Raw genomic sequence first — 12,367 nt, forward strand, 5'->3', positions numbered from 1 at the left:
AACACATTTATTACTACAAAATATTAAGATTTATATTTATTATGACCAAAACTGTAGATGATTTCCAGCTCATCAACACAAACAGCGTTAAAAAAAAAAATGCTATCTATACAACCGGGGACAGCACACACAAAGCTCAGATGTCGTGCTGCTGATGTCCAGTCCGGTAAGTGTGGGCAGGCAGGCACATTTTCACATCACACCCTTCTGACTGATCAGCAGAAGACATTGGATCATATTTCAAGATCATACAATGTGTTCAATAACCCATTTGCTAATTTTAGCATTCAACCACTTCAAAAGCGAACATTGTTACACGATACGATGGGAGAGGTGTAAATTAATTCCAAAATATTTACACACATCTCGGAAACATTAAGTCAGGCCTGGAAGTGAAAACAATAACATTAGCAAGGAGGTGCTGGGACGCTAACGTTAGCTGATGGGCTGTCACATCTGTTTTAACTTTGAAATATGACCCAATGTTTTCATCAACTTTCCATCATCTGAACTTTATTACAGTAAAAACAAAACACTGATATAAAAATATTAACTATTGACAGAAACATTAAACATCACATCAAAGCTGTCAGTGTGTCATTTTTCCACAGGAAATGACATCACGCTGACATAACATTTGGTCTGAAAGGACAGAAGTGTCTCCTGCTCCAGCAGGATGGACATACTGAAACTCTAAAATGTGGAAAGACTGGAGTGACACCGAGTCTGTATTCTTTCAAACAACCCAAAATCCAGAACTGCCATCAGTTTCCAGTCTTCAGCTGTACTGCTTCAATGTTAAAAACAAAAAGAGAAAAGTGTTCGGTGTGTCAGGCACAGGTAGCAGCAGGGGGCTGCAGCAGTTATCTGTCATCACCACACTGATAGTCCACTGAATAATCTGATGTCGTCTCCTCAGCATCCTCAGAGGTCTCCGGGTGTCCCATGCACTCTGAAGCGGTACATGCAGGTGTAATCTGGGTGTCCCCAGTTGGACAACACCTGTACCTCGATGATCTGGAAGGCTCGGTCACTCTCCTCCTGTCCAGGACAAAAAACAGACAGAACAATACATCACAAAAATACAGCTCTCACTTCCCTGTTCTATATGCAAATAAACATCACTGGGACAAAAAGAAAGAACTTCATGTTGAACATTTGCTGAATTTACAAGAAGGCAATAATGATTTTGAATTTGTTTGTGAAGAGACTCTGTGCAGCATTACTCACAGTGACAGAGTAGGTTTGTAGAGCTTCTCCATCCTCATCGTAGGTGTAAGTGCCCAGCAGCTCCCCTCTCTCTTGACTCTCATCATCCAGACCCTGAAAGCACAAACAGATCAGTATTAAACACAAATTAAACATCCAGAAAGCACATTTCTGCTGGCGAGTCTCTCTCACGTAGACGCTGAAGTCTCGGGGGGCGCTGCGCAGAGTCCCGCTCGGGGCCAGAGACTTGGGGATGTGCTCGAGGGAGAAGGCAGTGGGGAGGATCCTCATGGAGAGGCGGATCACCAGGAAGCCCTTGGAGCCTCTGAAGGCCCAGCAGTTTCCTGGATGGACGTCTGGCTACAGGACGAGAAGGTCAGAGATACACGTTCTGCTGGATGTTATCCACATTTACACCAAACTGTGATCGATTAATTGTTGTTTTTCTTTCCAAATTATCTTTAGAACCAACACTGATAATGTAGGACTTATCTTTTAATGTAACAAACATTTTACTTCAGTTAGCTTTTGTTACATGAAGCAAAACATTAAGAAAACGTAAAATAACAATAGCAACACTCCAGTGACCACAGGCGTCACGTGTGACAGAGCAGATGCTGTACGTCAGGTGTGTTACCTGGATTACAGCTCGAGGAGACTGAGAGAAATACCAGAGAGGAACTCCAAACAGACTCAGCAGCGCGGCCTTCGTCTCGTAAGTCTCCGAGCAGCGAGTGCTCAGGATGCTGCCCCCTGCAGGACAACCAGACACTGTCAGGTACAGTCTGGACTACCTTCAAACTAGTGGTTAAGAAAATCAGGTCACAGTTTAAAAAAAAAATAAAGAAATGTTTCAGCTAGTTTTTATTCATGTGTAAATTTGTTGCTAGGAAACATCTGCAGCTCTGTCTACTCAGGAGCAATCAACAACATGAACAGGAAGTCGCTGTAGCATTACAAGCTAGCATAACTTCTCAAAAACAAATCTTTGTAAAAGGTTTAGTGTTATTTTTGTGTTAACCTTTGTTTCATTTAGTTACCGTTACTGTAAACTACAAAAGTCACGTTCATCAACACTACAACACACTGTTAAAACAAGTCAAACACAAACGCTCTGAGTTTCTGACCTCCAGACTCCAGAGCGTAGTCGGCCAGGCCGGTCCGGTCCTGAGAAAACAGCCGCAGAGCGTTCTGCACGATCACATGGACGTCCTGGAGGAAACGAGCGATTAGTGATCGGTCAGCAGGGAAGCTCGATGAATAAGACTGCTGTAAGTTTACTGTTTGATATCTGTTAGAGGACAAACATCTGAGGAGCCATTTAACAGAAGGATCATTAAAACCATCTCCCTCTTCAAGTGGACACAGAGAGAGATGAGCAGAGAGGAGGCTTCACTGCTCTGACTTGGACAACTGGATGATGCATCTGGTGACTTTAACACCCACTATGTGGTCATACTGGCAGAGGAATGAAGGAAAAGTCAAAAGACTGTCATATATTTACACTATCGACTGTAAAATAAATATCAGAGCATCACCTCACGGGTCACGGAAGCCCCAGCAGCCTCGGCGGCGTGCAGCACGGCCTCTCTGACCGTCTCCTCGCTGTGGACGCTGCTCCAGCTGCAGGCTGATGTTCTGCAGGATTCTGAGCTCTAGAGAGGCCAGCGACGCCTGCAGGTCGGCCCCGCTGACGTACTGCTGAGACAGCCACTGGAGCAGCGACTCTGGGAGGCCGGCCTGGTCTCCAGAAGCTTCGCCCCCCACCGTCAGCTGGTTACCATAGACGAGAGTCCGAACCTCCTCACGGACCTGAACGGAGACCTGATCAGAAATCTGACAGAGGACACGAGGGAAAGGAAGCCAGATACAGAACCATGAGACTCTGAAAGTGGAGTTTTAATTTATTGAAATTCTCAAGAATCATAGCTTTGGTTGGTGTGTAAATAACAAGACATGCAAGTAGAGAAACTCAGAAGAAATTTAAACTTGTCATTCAATTGTTTGTTCACCAGAAAGAAGCCACAAGCTTATTTCTCAACAACAATTGGAAAAATGAATCTCAAAATGTAAAGAGATCAATGTTTGTCATTTCTGTATTTCACGTTTACAATCTGTGTTCAACATTTTGTGATCTGATGTTTCTAAAGTCTGGGTTAGTGTTTAATAGTTAAGTGTGGCCTCTCTCACCGTCTGCTGGATTCTGTCGAGCCGTCGGCAGCCGTCCCGACACCCGGACAGACCCGTAACATCCCGCCTCACATCCTCCAGAGCCGCCTCCAACCGCGCAACCACTGCCAGCAAGGCATCATGGGACTGACGGTCCACACCAACACTAGAGGAAGTTACAAGACAAGTGCACTCCAAACTGTTAAACAGGTCAAAGTGTTTCACACCTGTTGTCTGTGTGAAGGACAAACAGAGCAGAACGGCAACCAAACTGCAGCTGTGAGTGTAAAGTGAAGAGGAGGGTGAGGAGGAAGATCACCTGACAGCAGCAGGAAGTGTTGATGAAGGCGAGACTGCGGCTTCTTGTCTCCACTGAACCTCCTGCAAAACAACGAACCAAACGGTCCTGACGTCAACAAATTCTGGAGCTTCTGTGAGTCACTGAATGAGACGATGATGATGATGATGATGATGAAGTGCTGCTGTACCTCAGTTTTAGCAGCCAGACTCTGCAGCTGCAACTCCAGCTGATCCAGACGAGACGCTTGACTCTGCTGCTGCGATAAATCCTGCTGCCGGGTCTGCAGACACACCGACAGAGAGGAAACACACACTGCAATCACTCTGATCAAAATCTAAATCAAGCTTCTTCATCGGTCAGTGCAGGAAGCTGGTTCTCCATCTTTTAGACCTGGGACATTCGCATGACAGTCGGTGTCTGTCACAAAGATATGTAAAGATATATAAAAAGGTAGCAAGCGACCAAATCTCCAGGAAATGAAGGCCAACAGGACAAATCATGAGCACGTTGGTTGACATGACCAGAATAAATTAGTGAATGTAGATTTGTCAACTTTGTCCTGGAGATTAGTGTGTGTGCGACCTTTATGCCTTCATATAATCTGTATTTCCATAAGTCATGTTTAGATCTTTGGTCTGAATGTCTCTGACCTGTTCCCTCTGCTGTCTCTCCTCGTCCAGTCGTGCCTGGAGCTGCTCCAGCTGTTGCTGCAGCAGTTCGCTCAGCCGGGCCTCCTCGCGGCTGCTGTGAGCAGAGACCTGCTGCTGCTGGAGGTCAGCGTACAGCCGGAGCACCTCCACGTGTCTCTGCTCTGCCTGCCGCCCTCCGCCCTCCACCCGATCCCACAGCGCCGTCAGACTCTGCTCCAGATGAACGAGCCGCGTCGCCTCGTCCGCCGACGCTGCAGCAGACGCTTCCTGTGAAGCAACGAAACGTTCATTCAAACAGCTGCTTGAAAAGACAGCATGTGGAATAAAGAGAGACAAAATAATGGATTCAAAAAAAGAGACAAAGCTGATGAAACAATGAGGGAAATGTATCCGTGGATGACAGAACTGGACATCTCCTAAACAACTGCAGTCATTTACCAGAGAAATGAAACAGTGACATGGTGGTGTCGGTACCTCCTTTGCTGATGGTGTTTCAGTCGATGGAGGTCGACTGTAGAGCGGCTCCTTGTAGGGCTGCACCGCCCTCAACTCCTCCACAGTGCCCTCTGCTGATTGGCTCCTGGGGGACATGAAGCTGTAGATGGAGGACAGAGCGGGGACGTCAGGGACCGTCATCCTCCACTCCGAGACAGCTGGAAGGACAGACTGCAGACCGGCAGAACAGAACCAACACAGACCTGAAACAACAAAAACGCATCCGTGTCTGAACCATTGATGAACTGCAGCAGCAGTGGACAACAGACACCGAGAAGTAATCACTGATTCATCTAGAGACCAAAGCAGATTCACACATTTATGTTGTTTTAAATACTTTAAAAGCTTTCAACGTTTAATTGAAATAGTTTTTTTTTTTTTTTACAAACCAAAACAGATTCTCAGCACAAAAATAACATTTCCACCATATTTCAACTACTCTCATTGCATTGCCTCATTTTAACCTGTTTCTCACTCTTTATTCATGTTTTACAGGCTCAAATTTCACATTTTTTAGAAAGAATTTGCTGGTTTCGGGCAGCCGGACTGATAAATTGTGGACTGTGAAGACATGACACCTACTGAAGAGGAGCAGCAGAGGGACGAGAACCAGCAGCAGTCTGAGAGGAAACCTGCAGGAGAACAAACAGCAACACGTCTGATCAAACAAGAACTCCTTCAGCCGCAGTTTGGTTTCAAGTCAGAAGCTGGGCAGCCTCTTTATAGCCACGAGGACATCGCACACACACACACACACACGGTTTTTACCGAGTCAGGAGGATGCTGGCGGTCATGTGATGCCATCGCCTGTTGAGCCACCTGTACACATCAGCTGCTGTCGTACCTAAACACACACAAACACACACTTTAAATATTCCATTAAATAATCATTAAGTGATCCTTCACCAGCTGAGCAGGAGGCTTCAGGTCACCAAGCAGGAAAAGAAACGTTACGATGTTGATCAAATCCACTAAAGAAGCGAACACAAGAACAGAGACAAGAGGAACAACAACAACAACAGCGGAGGACGAATCGTTTCACTTCACAGAGAGAAACAACACAGAGCTCCGACACAAACATGCTGCACATCAGAAGAGGAGGAGCAGAGGAATCCATCAATCAAATCAATCAATTCAACGGTAACCTGCAGAGCCTCCGACGCTCCGACAAGTTGAACATGTTCTCTTGGTCAGAGGCCAAACTGCTGACGCTGCAGCCAGAGTCAGCTGAGAGAGACACGAAGCTGAGGAGGCAAACAGGGTCAGAGACAGATTAATAGGAGAAGAAGAAGAAGAAGGAGAAGGAGATATTTGTAGGAGTAAAACGTCAGACTGAAAGTTTGCTTCATGATGCAGTCGTGGCTTTAGATGGAAACTGCGGCATCAGTATAATTACGTAACAGTGCAGAACTGATATAAGATCCATGATCAGTCTGACACAGGAAGACAGTGACAATCTGCAGCCAGATAACATGAGACTCGTGTATTTCACTGGTCAGATCAGATAGTTAACCTGTAAAAACAGCAGCGCTCCACATCAGCCCCAACAAACAGGAAGCCACTGAGGACCATGAAGATGAAGATGAAGAGGAGGATGAGGAGGAGGAGACAGTATCCATGTCTGAGCGTTGTTTCTCCAGACAGTCGTCACCTGTTGGTGTCAGCAGTGGACGAGTGTGTTTAACTGACAGACACACAACACAAGGCAGGAAACAGACTCAACCTCTGCAGCTGTAAATAACTTCAGTCACACCTTGTACAGACCCTTGAAACTAAAGTTGTCCAGCGAGCTACACTGAGGAGGCTACGCACGGAAAATTAAAATAACAGCAGCACAGTTGAGAGATGCGCATCAACATCAGTCTGCAGACAAGACAGACTGCTGTAACCGAGCGTCTTGAGTTCAGCTAACTGAGCCGGTTCATCAAGAAAAGAAAACAGACATGGAGACGTAAGTGCAGTTAGCAGCAACAGACTTCCTTTAACGTCCTTTTAATGTCCAACAGCAACTCTGAGGGGACACAACACTTTGTTGTGCTCTCTGGAGGCTTTCTAGAAATCACAATGTATGTAATCAAGCAATTTCTGACAACCATCGAGCAATTCTCTTGTACCTCAAGACACAAGTACAAAACTTTGTTTCGCATGCCCCCAAATTCTGTAAAGTGCATTTCTTGCACACGAATGACAGAAACATCAGCTCCATTCATAAATATGAGAACTGTGATTTAAGAGAGAACTTGTATTTTTCCATTGTGACAAACGCTGCAGTAACCTGGACTGCAGCTGTGTGTGTGTGTGTGTGTGTGTGCGTCTCTAACTCACACAGAGATCCGTTGGGATGAGGCTCCTTCTGGTTCTTGGTGGACTCCCTCAGGGTCATGACTCCACAGTGACTGGATCGAGCTGCAGCAGACAGGAAACACAGTCAGGACTCAGACGACACCTCAGCTCGTCCTCTGAGCCGAGGACCAACGCTGACTGCAGGCACAGACATTTGCATTTTGCCACGGCAACAGCCAAAGCAAAGGGGTGCAGCCCATTTGTTTGGGAGAGAAGACCAGCAGGTGAGCAGAGAGACCAGGAAAAAAAAACGGGGCGTGATCCAGAAGACGGACAATTCATTATCTGAGCAGAACACAGTGAACCAGAACATAAATAAAATAACAGACTCACTGATGACTTGTTTACCATCAGATTAAAGTTCATTTTCATTTAAAAAAAAAGGACAGAGGTTCCTCCAGGTGGTTCTTGTGGTCCTACAGGAGAATCTAGCGGTCACTGGAGAGGGTTCTCTTGGACACCGGGTAGTTCTAGTGGCCCTGATGTAGGTATGTGATCACAGAAAGGTGTAGAGCTTATTTAGAGATAGAAATCCTTCAGGAGGTTCTAGTGGTCGCAGGTGTGGTTGAACAGTTCCTAAAGTTGGTTCTAGTGATCCTAAAGGACATTTCAGTGGTCCCATGGGTAGTTGTAGACGTTGTCCTGCAGGTCACTGAGGAAGTTTTAGGGTTAGTCCATGTGGTGTAATTTAAGGGTCCATTAGGTGCTGTTCTGGAGGAACAAGAACCTACTGACACTATCTGAATGGATTTTGCCTTCATGTGTAGTTTAGTGTTCTCACACAGCTACTGCAGCAAGAAGTATCCACTCTGAACTCTGACACAGAAGCTAGACTGACAGAAATAAACGTTTTCAAGAGCAGGCACAGGTAACTGAACTACAGGTGAACTCCAGGTGAAGAAGACAAAAAGGACAGATCTGTTTTCAGTTGATTTCATGCAGGTTTGGACACCAGCGTCTGGTCAGAATAAAAGTGGACAGGTACATTCCCACACCTCCGACAGTCAGTACCTCCATGTCCGTTATCACACTGTATGTTGGCCTTTGAGGCCAGCCCCTGACACACCTGCCAGGTGTGTGTCAGCACAGACACACAGCAGGCTGCAGCTCTCCTGACACACAGCAGGCAGGAGCCCAGCCCGAGCTGCAGCACATCTGCAAGAGCCAAGAGTCAAACTTCTATTAAGACAGAAACATCTGGAACAATGTGCAGGAAACACCACAGAGTGATTCAGGTGCAGCTTGACTCAAACAGGTGGTGACAAACAGGAAGTGATTCACATACGCAGAGTTATACAAATATTTGTTGGCAGAGGAGGAGGAGGAGGAGGAGGAGGAGGAGGAGGAGGAGGAGGCTCTTAGTCGATGTTTCAGGAAGTGAAAACCCCGAATGTGAGTTTTAAATAAAAAGTGAAGGTGAGGAGAATCACAGCTGGGCAGGAAACTATCTCATGAAGTCAAACAAAGACGTTTAGACTGATTGTTGACTTATCAAACAGAGCTGCAACACAAAGAGCTCTGATTGGCCAGCAGCTCCTGACTGTGAGGAGTCTGGCCAATCAGATTTCTTCCTGCTGCTGCTCTGCAGGAGGGACTTGAGTTGAACCACTGATCTTCTGTAAAATGTGCACATTTGTATCTCATAATCATCTTTGGATTAAACACCGGAAAAAAAAAAAAACAGGTTCTTTGGTGGCTCAGATATCTGAACTAACTTCCTGCCCGGCTGACAAACAGTCTGTAGGTGCAGGAGAAACCGGCTCAGTCAGGTCTGCTACCTGTCACATCACGGCGTTTCTGCAGCATCAGCTGATGATAAAGCAGAGAGAACAGAGAAAACACGTGGGCAGCCGACCTGTCCCACATGGACGCCAGAACACCTGCTGAGGAAAAGTTTGTTAAAGACAAACAGCTGATCTGAGATCATCATCTGTTGAGACGAGCCGGCTGCCGTCAGAAGAAATCACAGTAAAACATAACAGCAGCATTATTGACAATATTTTCCAGTTTTCTACAATCAAGGTCAACTTGGCGCCCAAGTTTCTAGTTAAATATTTAAAATATCGAAAGTTGCTCAGTGGAGAGTTAACGAAGAACTGAGGACAGAACCATGAAATTTAATACAAATTCAAGTTGTATTCATGTTTACGTCTTTAATTTTCAGTTAAACTCACAAGAACTGCTGCTGGGAGATCTCTGCACTTAATGATGATGTTGAAAAGTTACTTTCATGATACATGTATAAAAAAGTATTCAAAGAAAGTGCTGGTGTTTGTGTTTGGATTACTTATTGATCACTAATTACCAGTCTAAAAAAACACATCAGTCAACTCCTGATCTACATGAACACAGGGGGAGCTCCTCCACGCTGTCAGTGAACTGAACTTAAGAAGAAAAACTATTTATTTCTCAATACTTCAAACTCATTTTGCATTATTTTATCATTTCCAGACAAACTGAATGAATGAATCCTCCACCTAAAAGAAGTCAGAGTGTAAATGAAGACGCCTGGCTGAGCTGCCGGTGAACACGCTCAAGCTCGGCTAACAAATATCAGCATGAGACTGTGAGCAGACGACATGAAGCTAATCAGAGTGTTTCCACGACCACAGTGTGAAACAAACATGGCGCCTGTGGAGGAATATGTGCACAGAACAACAACAACAACATTAACTTGCGGTCACCTGTGCGGTTCTTGCGGCTCCGGTCTCTGCAGTAGATGGTGGACGTGTCCTGGTCTCCGGGCCCTGAGGGTCCTGGTCTCGGCCCCGTCACGGCGGAGGAGGTGGAGGTGTATTTGGAGGAGGTGCAGTGTGTGGACTCCTCCCTGTCTGACTGCAGCTCACAGTCTTTACAGTAAACTCGGCTGAGTGTCTGCACCGGGTGTTTGGGACAGTCTGAACCAATCAGAGTGCTGTCTGCCAGGACGGTGCTGTGCTCCGCTACGATGGTGCTTTCTGTCACATAGACATAAACGATTCACTGACAGGAAATCAATCTGATTATTGATTAATGAAAAAACATGATGTATATTCAGTGAACTGACCTTTGGCATCGACGTCGTGATCCAAACCTGGAAACCAGAAGAGGAAGATCGACGTCAGACAAGATCAGAAACCAATTCACAGTTTATTAATAATAATAATAATAATAAATCTTATTCAAAAGCCTTTTGATAAATGCTCTCTATCAACTCTTTATCAAACTTTATCTACAGAGAACTTTTCAAACAAATCAAAAAAAGGCAAAGAAATTTATGAGGAAAGAAAGAAAGAAAAGAATAAAATCAATGGACGGTCACATAGGTGGAATAAAAGACAGATAAATAGACTAAGAGCATGAAAAGGAATAAAAAGATAGAAAGTTATCAGTTTAAAAAGGGTGACGGTCTATAAAAGTGGGATTTAGGAGGTGATGTAACAGAAGTTGCTGATTCTGCGAGCCTCATCTCCTCAGGTAGGCTGATCCAAAGTCAAGCAGCCCTGATGGTAAAAGTGCCTCGACTCAACAGTAACCTGGACCATTTTTAATTTTAAAATGTTTCTGTTTCACTGCATTCACAACACTTCTTAACTAGAAGCACACAAGTATTCTTTTCTTCTTATGGAGTAAAAGTATCAAGTTCAGCAGTGCATCACTTTCTCTGGTCTTTGGGCTGATCAGATAATTGATGAGGTAAAAAGCAGTTTTACCCCAGAAGGTGTCGACCATCGTGGACTCCTGGACAGAGGAGGCGTCCAGCAGGGAGGAGAGCAGGGAGGCGTCGGACGCCACACTGCTGTTCAGGAGCGACGGAGCCGCCAGCTTACGAGGAGTACTGAGGAGGAGAGACTCCGAGCAGGAGACAGAGAGCTGCTGGGACCGACGAGACTTCATCGACCTGGAGGAGGAGGAGGGGGAGGGGGAGGGGGAGGAGGAGGAGAAGGAGGAGGAGGAGAGGAAGGGAAAGTACAAAGGTGAGGACAGGGGAGAGCCAGAGGAGGAGGCGCAGGAGGAAAAAGACAAGAACGTGGATGAGTAAATGAGCGAGGCGGGGCAGAGTAAATTGTGAAAACTTGTGTTTGGAGCAGCAGACCAGCTCCTCACCTGCTGCTCCTCCAGCTGGGTCCTCCCACACTGAAGGAGGTGCTGCTGTGCGGCAGACCGCGATCCAGCAGGCCGTCATCGAGCCGCAGGCTCCGTCTGGACATGGTGGACACGATCAGCTGCTCCTTCTCCGAGTCTGAAGCTGCTGAGGAGTAGCTGGAGCTGAGGAGGAGGGAGGGGAAGGAAGGAGAAGGAAGGGGATCAGAGAGTGAAGGTTTTCTTTACAGCGAGCACTGAGTGGCTGCGTCACACGTGACGAGATGCTGCGTGAGATGAACAACAAAAAATCAGAAGTCAGAGAGAAGTCTCCCCTGAGAAGCTTCATGTTTTTAAGTTTCCTTCAGTATCAAAGTGATCCAGTGATAGTTATCTGTACATCCATGAACACTGCAAACAGGAAGTGCTAACAGCTCATTCAGCTGACATCTGACAGATACAAACAAATATAGACTGAAGTTCTTTTTGGGCTCTTAAACTGCATTTTGACAAAAGGTCCTTCAGCAGACGAGAAAATGCAGCGGGCGCCTTCTGTCTCGTATTGTCTCGGTGTGGAATTGTAATTTTAGTGTTTCATGTCACTGAATCATCAGATCAAAGCACAGACCAGCTGAAGCCTTCGAGTCCACCTGGTGAGGTGAGCAAAAACTACAGAAAAGAAAACTGAATGGACTTTGGTGAGACCTCTCAGATTTACACAAAAGACAAAACTTTGACAAACAGAAATAAACTGGTCAGAATGAACACGTCTCAGTGAAAAATTCACTCTGATATATCGATCAGTCAGACGTCCACAAACAGCAGCAGGCGACTGTCAGTCTGATTACAACACAATCCCCGCTGCTTATCAGACACAGAGACAACCTGACCTACATACGACACACACACACACACGAAGAAGGCGGTGAGTTTACACACAGGTCGGTCCAGCCCCAGCTCTGCAGGTCCACGTCCTCTTCACAGGACATTCCAGGGAACAGAGGCCCAGCAAACACACACACATTACCAAACACACACACACACACACAGACAGAGTGAGGAAACACACACACACAGACAGAGTGAGGAAACACACACACACACAAGCCGTGTGGCAGCAGCACAGTTCAAGTTCAGC

The 12,367-nt window shown here is 46.0% G+C and overlaps 1 protein-coding gene across 1 annotated transcript; it reads right to left on the minus strand.

Annotated features, from left to right (window-relative positions):
- Positions 1-18: 18 nt before the first annotated feature.
- LOC115571473 (SUN domain-containing protein 2-like) lies at positions 19-12,343 on the minus strand. The gene is given in 22 exon segments (XM_030400911.1): positions 19-1,041; positions 1,231-1,323; positions 1,402-1,569; positions 1,847-1,962; positions 2,337-2,421; positions 2,748-2,826; positions 2,828-3,045; positions 3,400-3,544; positions 3,698-3,759; positions 3,867-3,959; positions 4,330-4,596; positions 4,804-5,027; positions 5,407-5,456; positions 5,593-5,668; positions 7,150-7,230; positions 8,179-8,322; positions 8,946-9,047; positions 9,852-10,124; positions 10,214-10,240; positions 10,860-11,047; positions 11,254-11,415; positions 12,169-12,343. Coding segments are annotated over 22 exon segments (2,820 nt in total). The 5' UTR covers positions 12,219-12,343; the 3' UTR covers positions 19-924.
- Between the last annotated feature and the right edge of the window lie 24 nt (positions 12,344-12,367).

The sequence above is a fragment of the Sparus aurata genome, chromosome 20, assembly GCF_900880675.1.
Source record: "Sparus aurata chromosome 20, fSpaAur1.1, whole genome shotgun sequence".
NCBI lineage: Eukaryota > Metazoa > Chordata > Actinopteri > Spariformes > Sparidae > Sparus > Sparus aurata.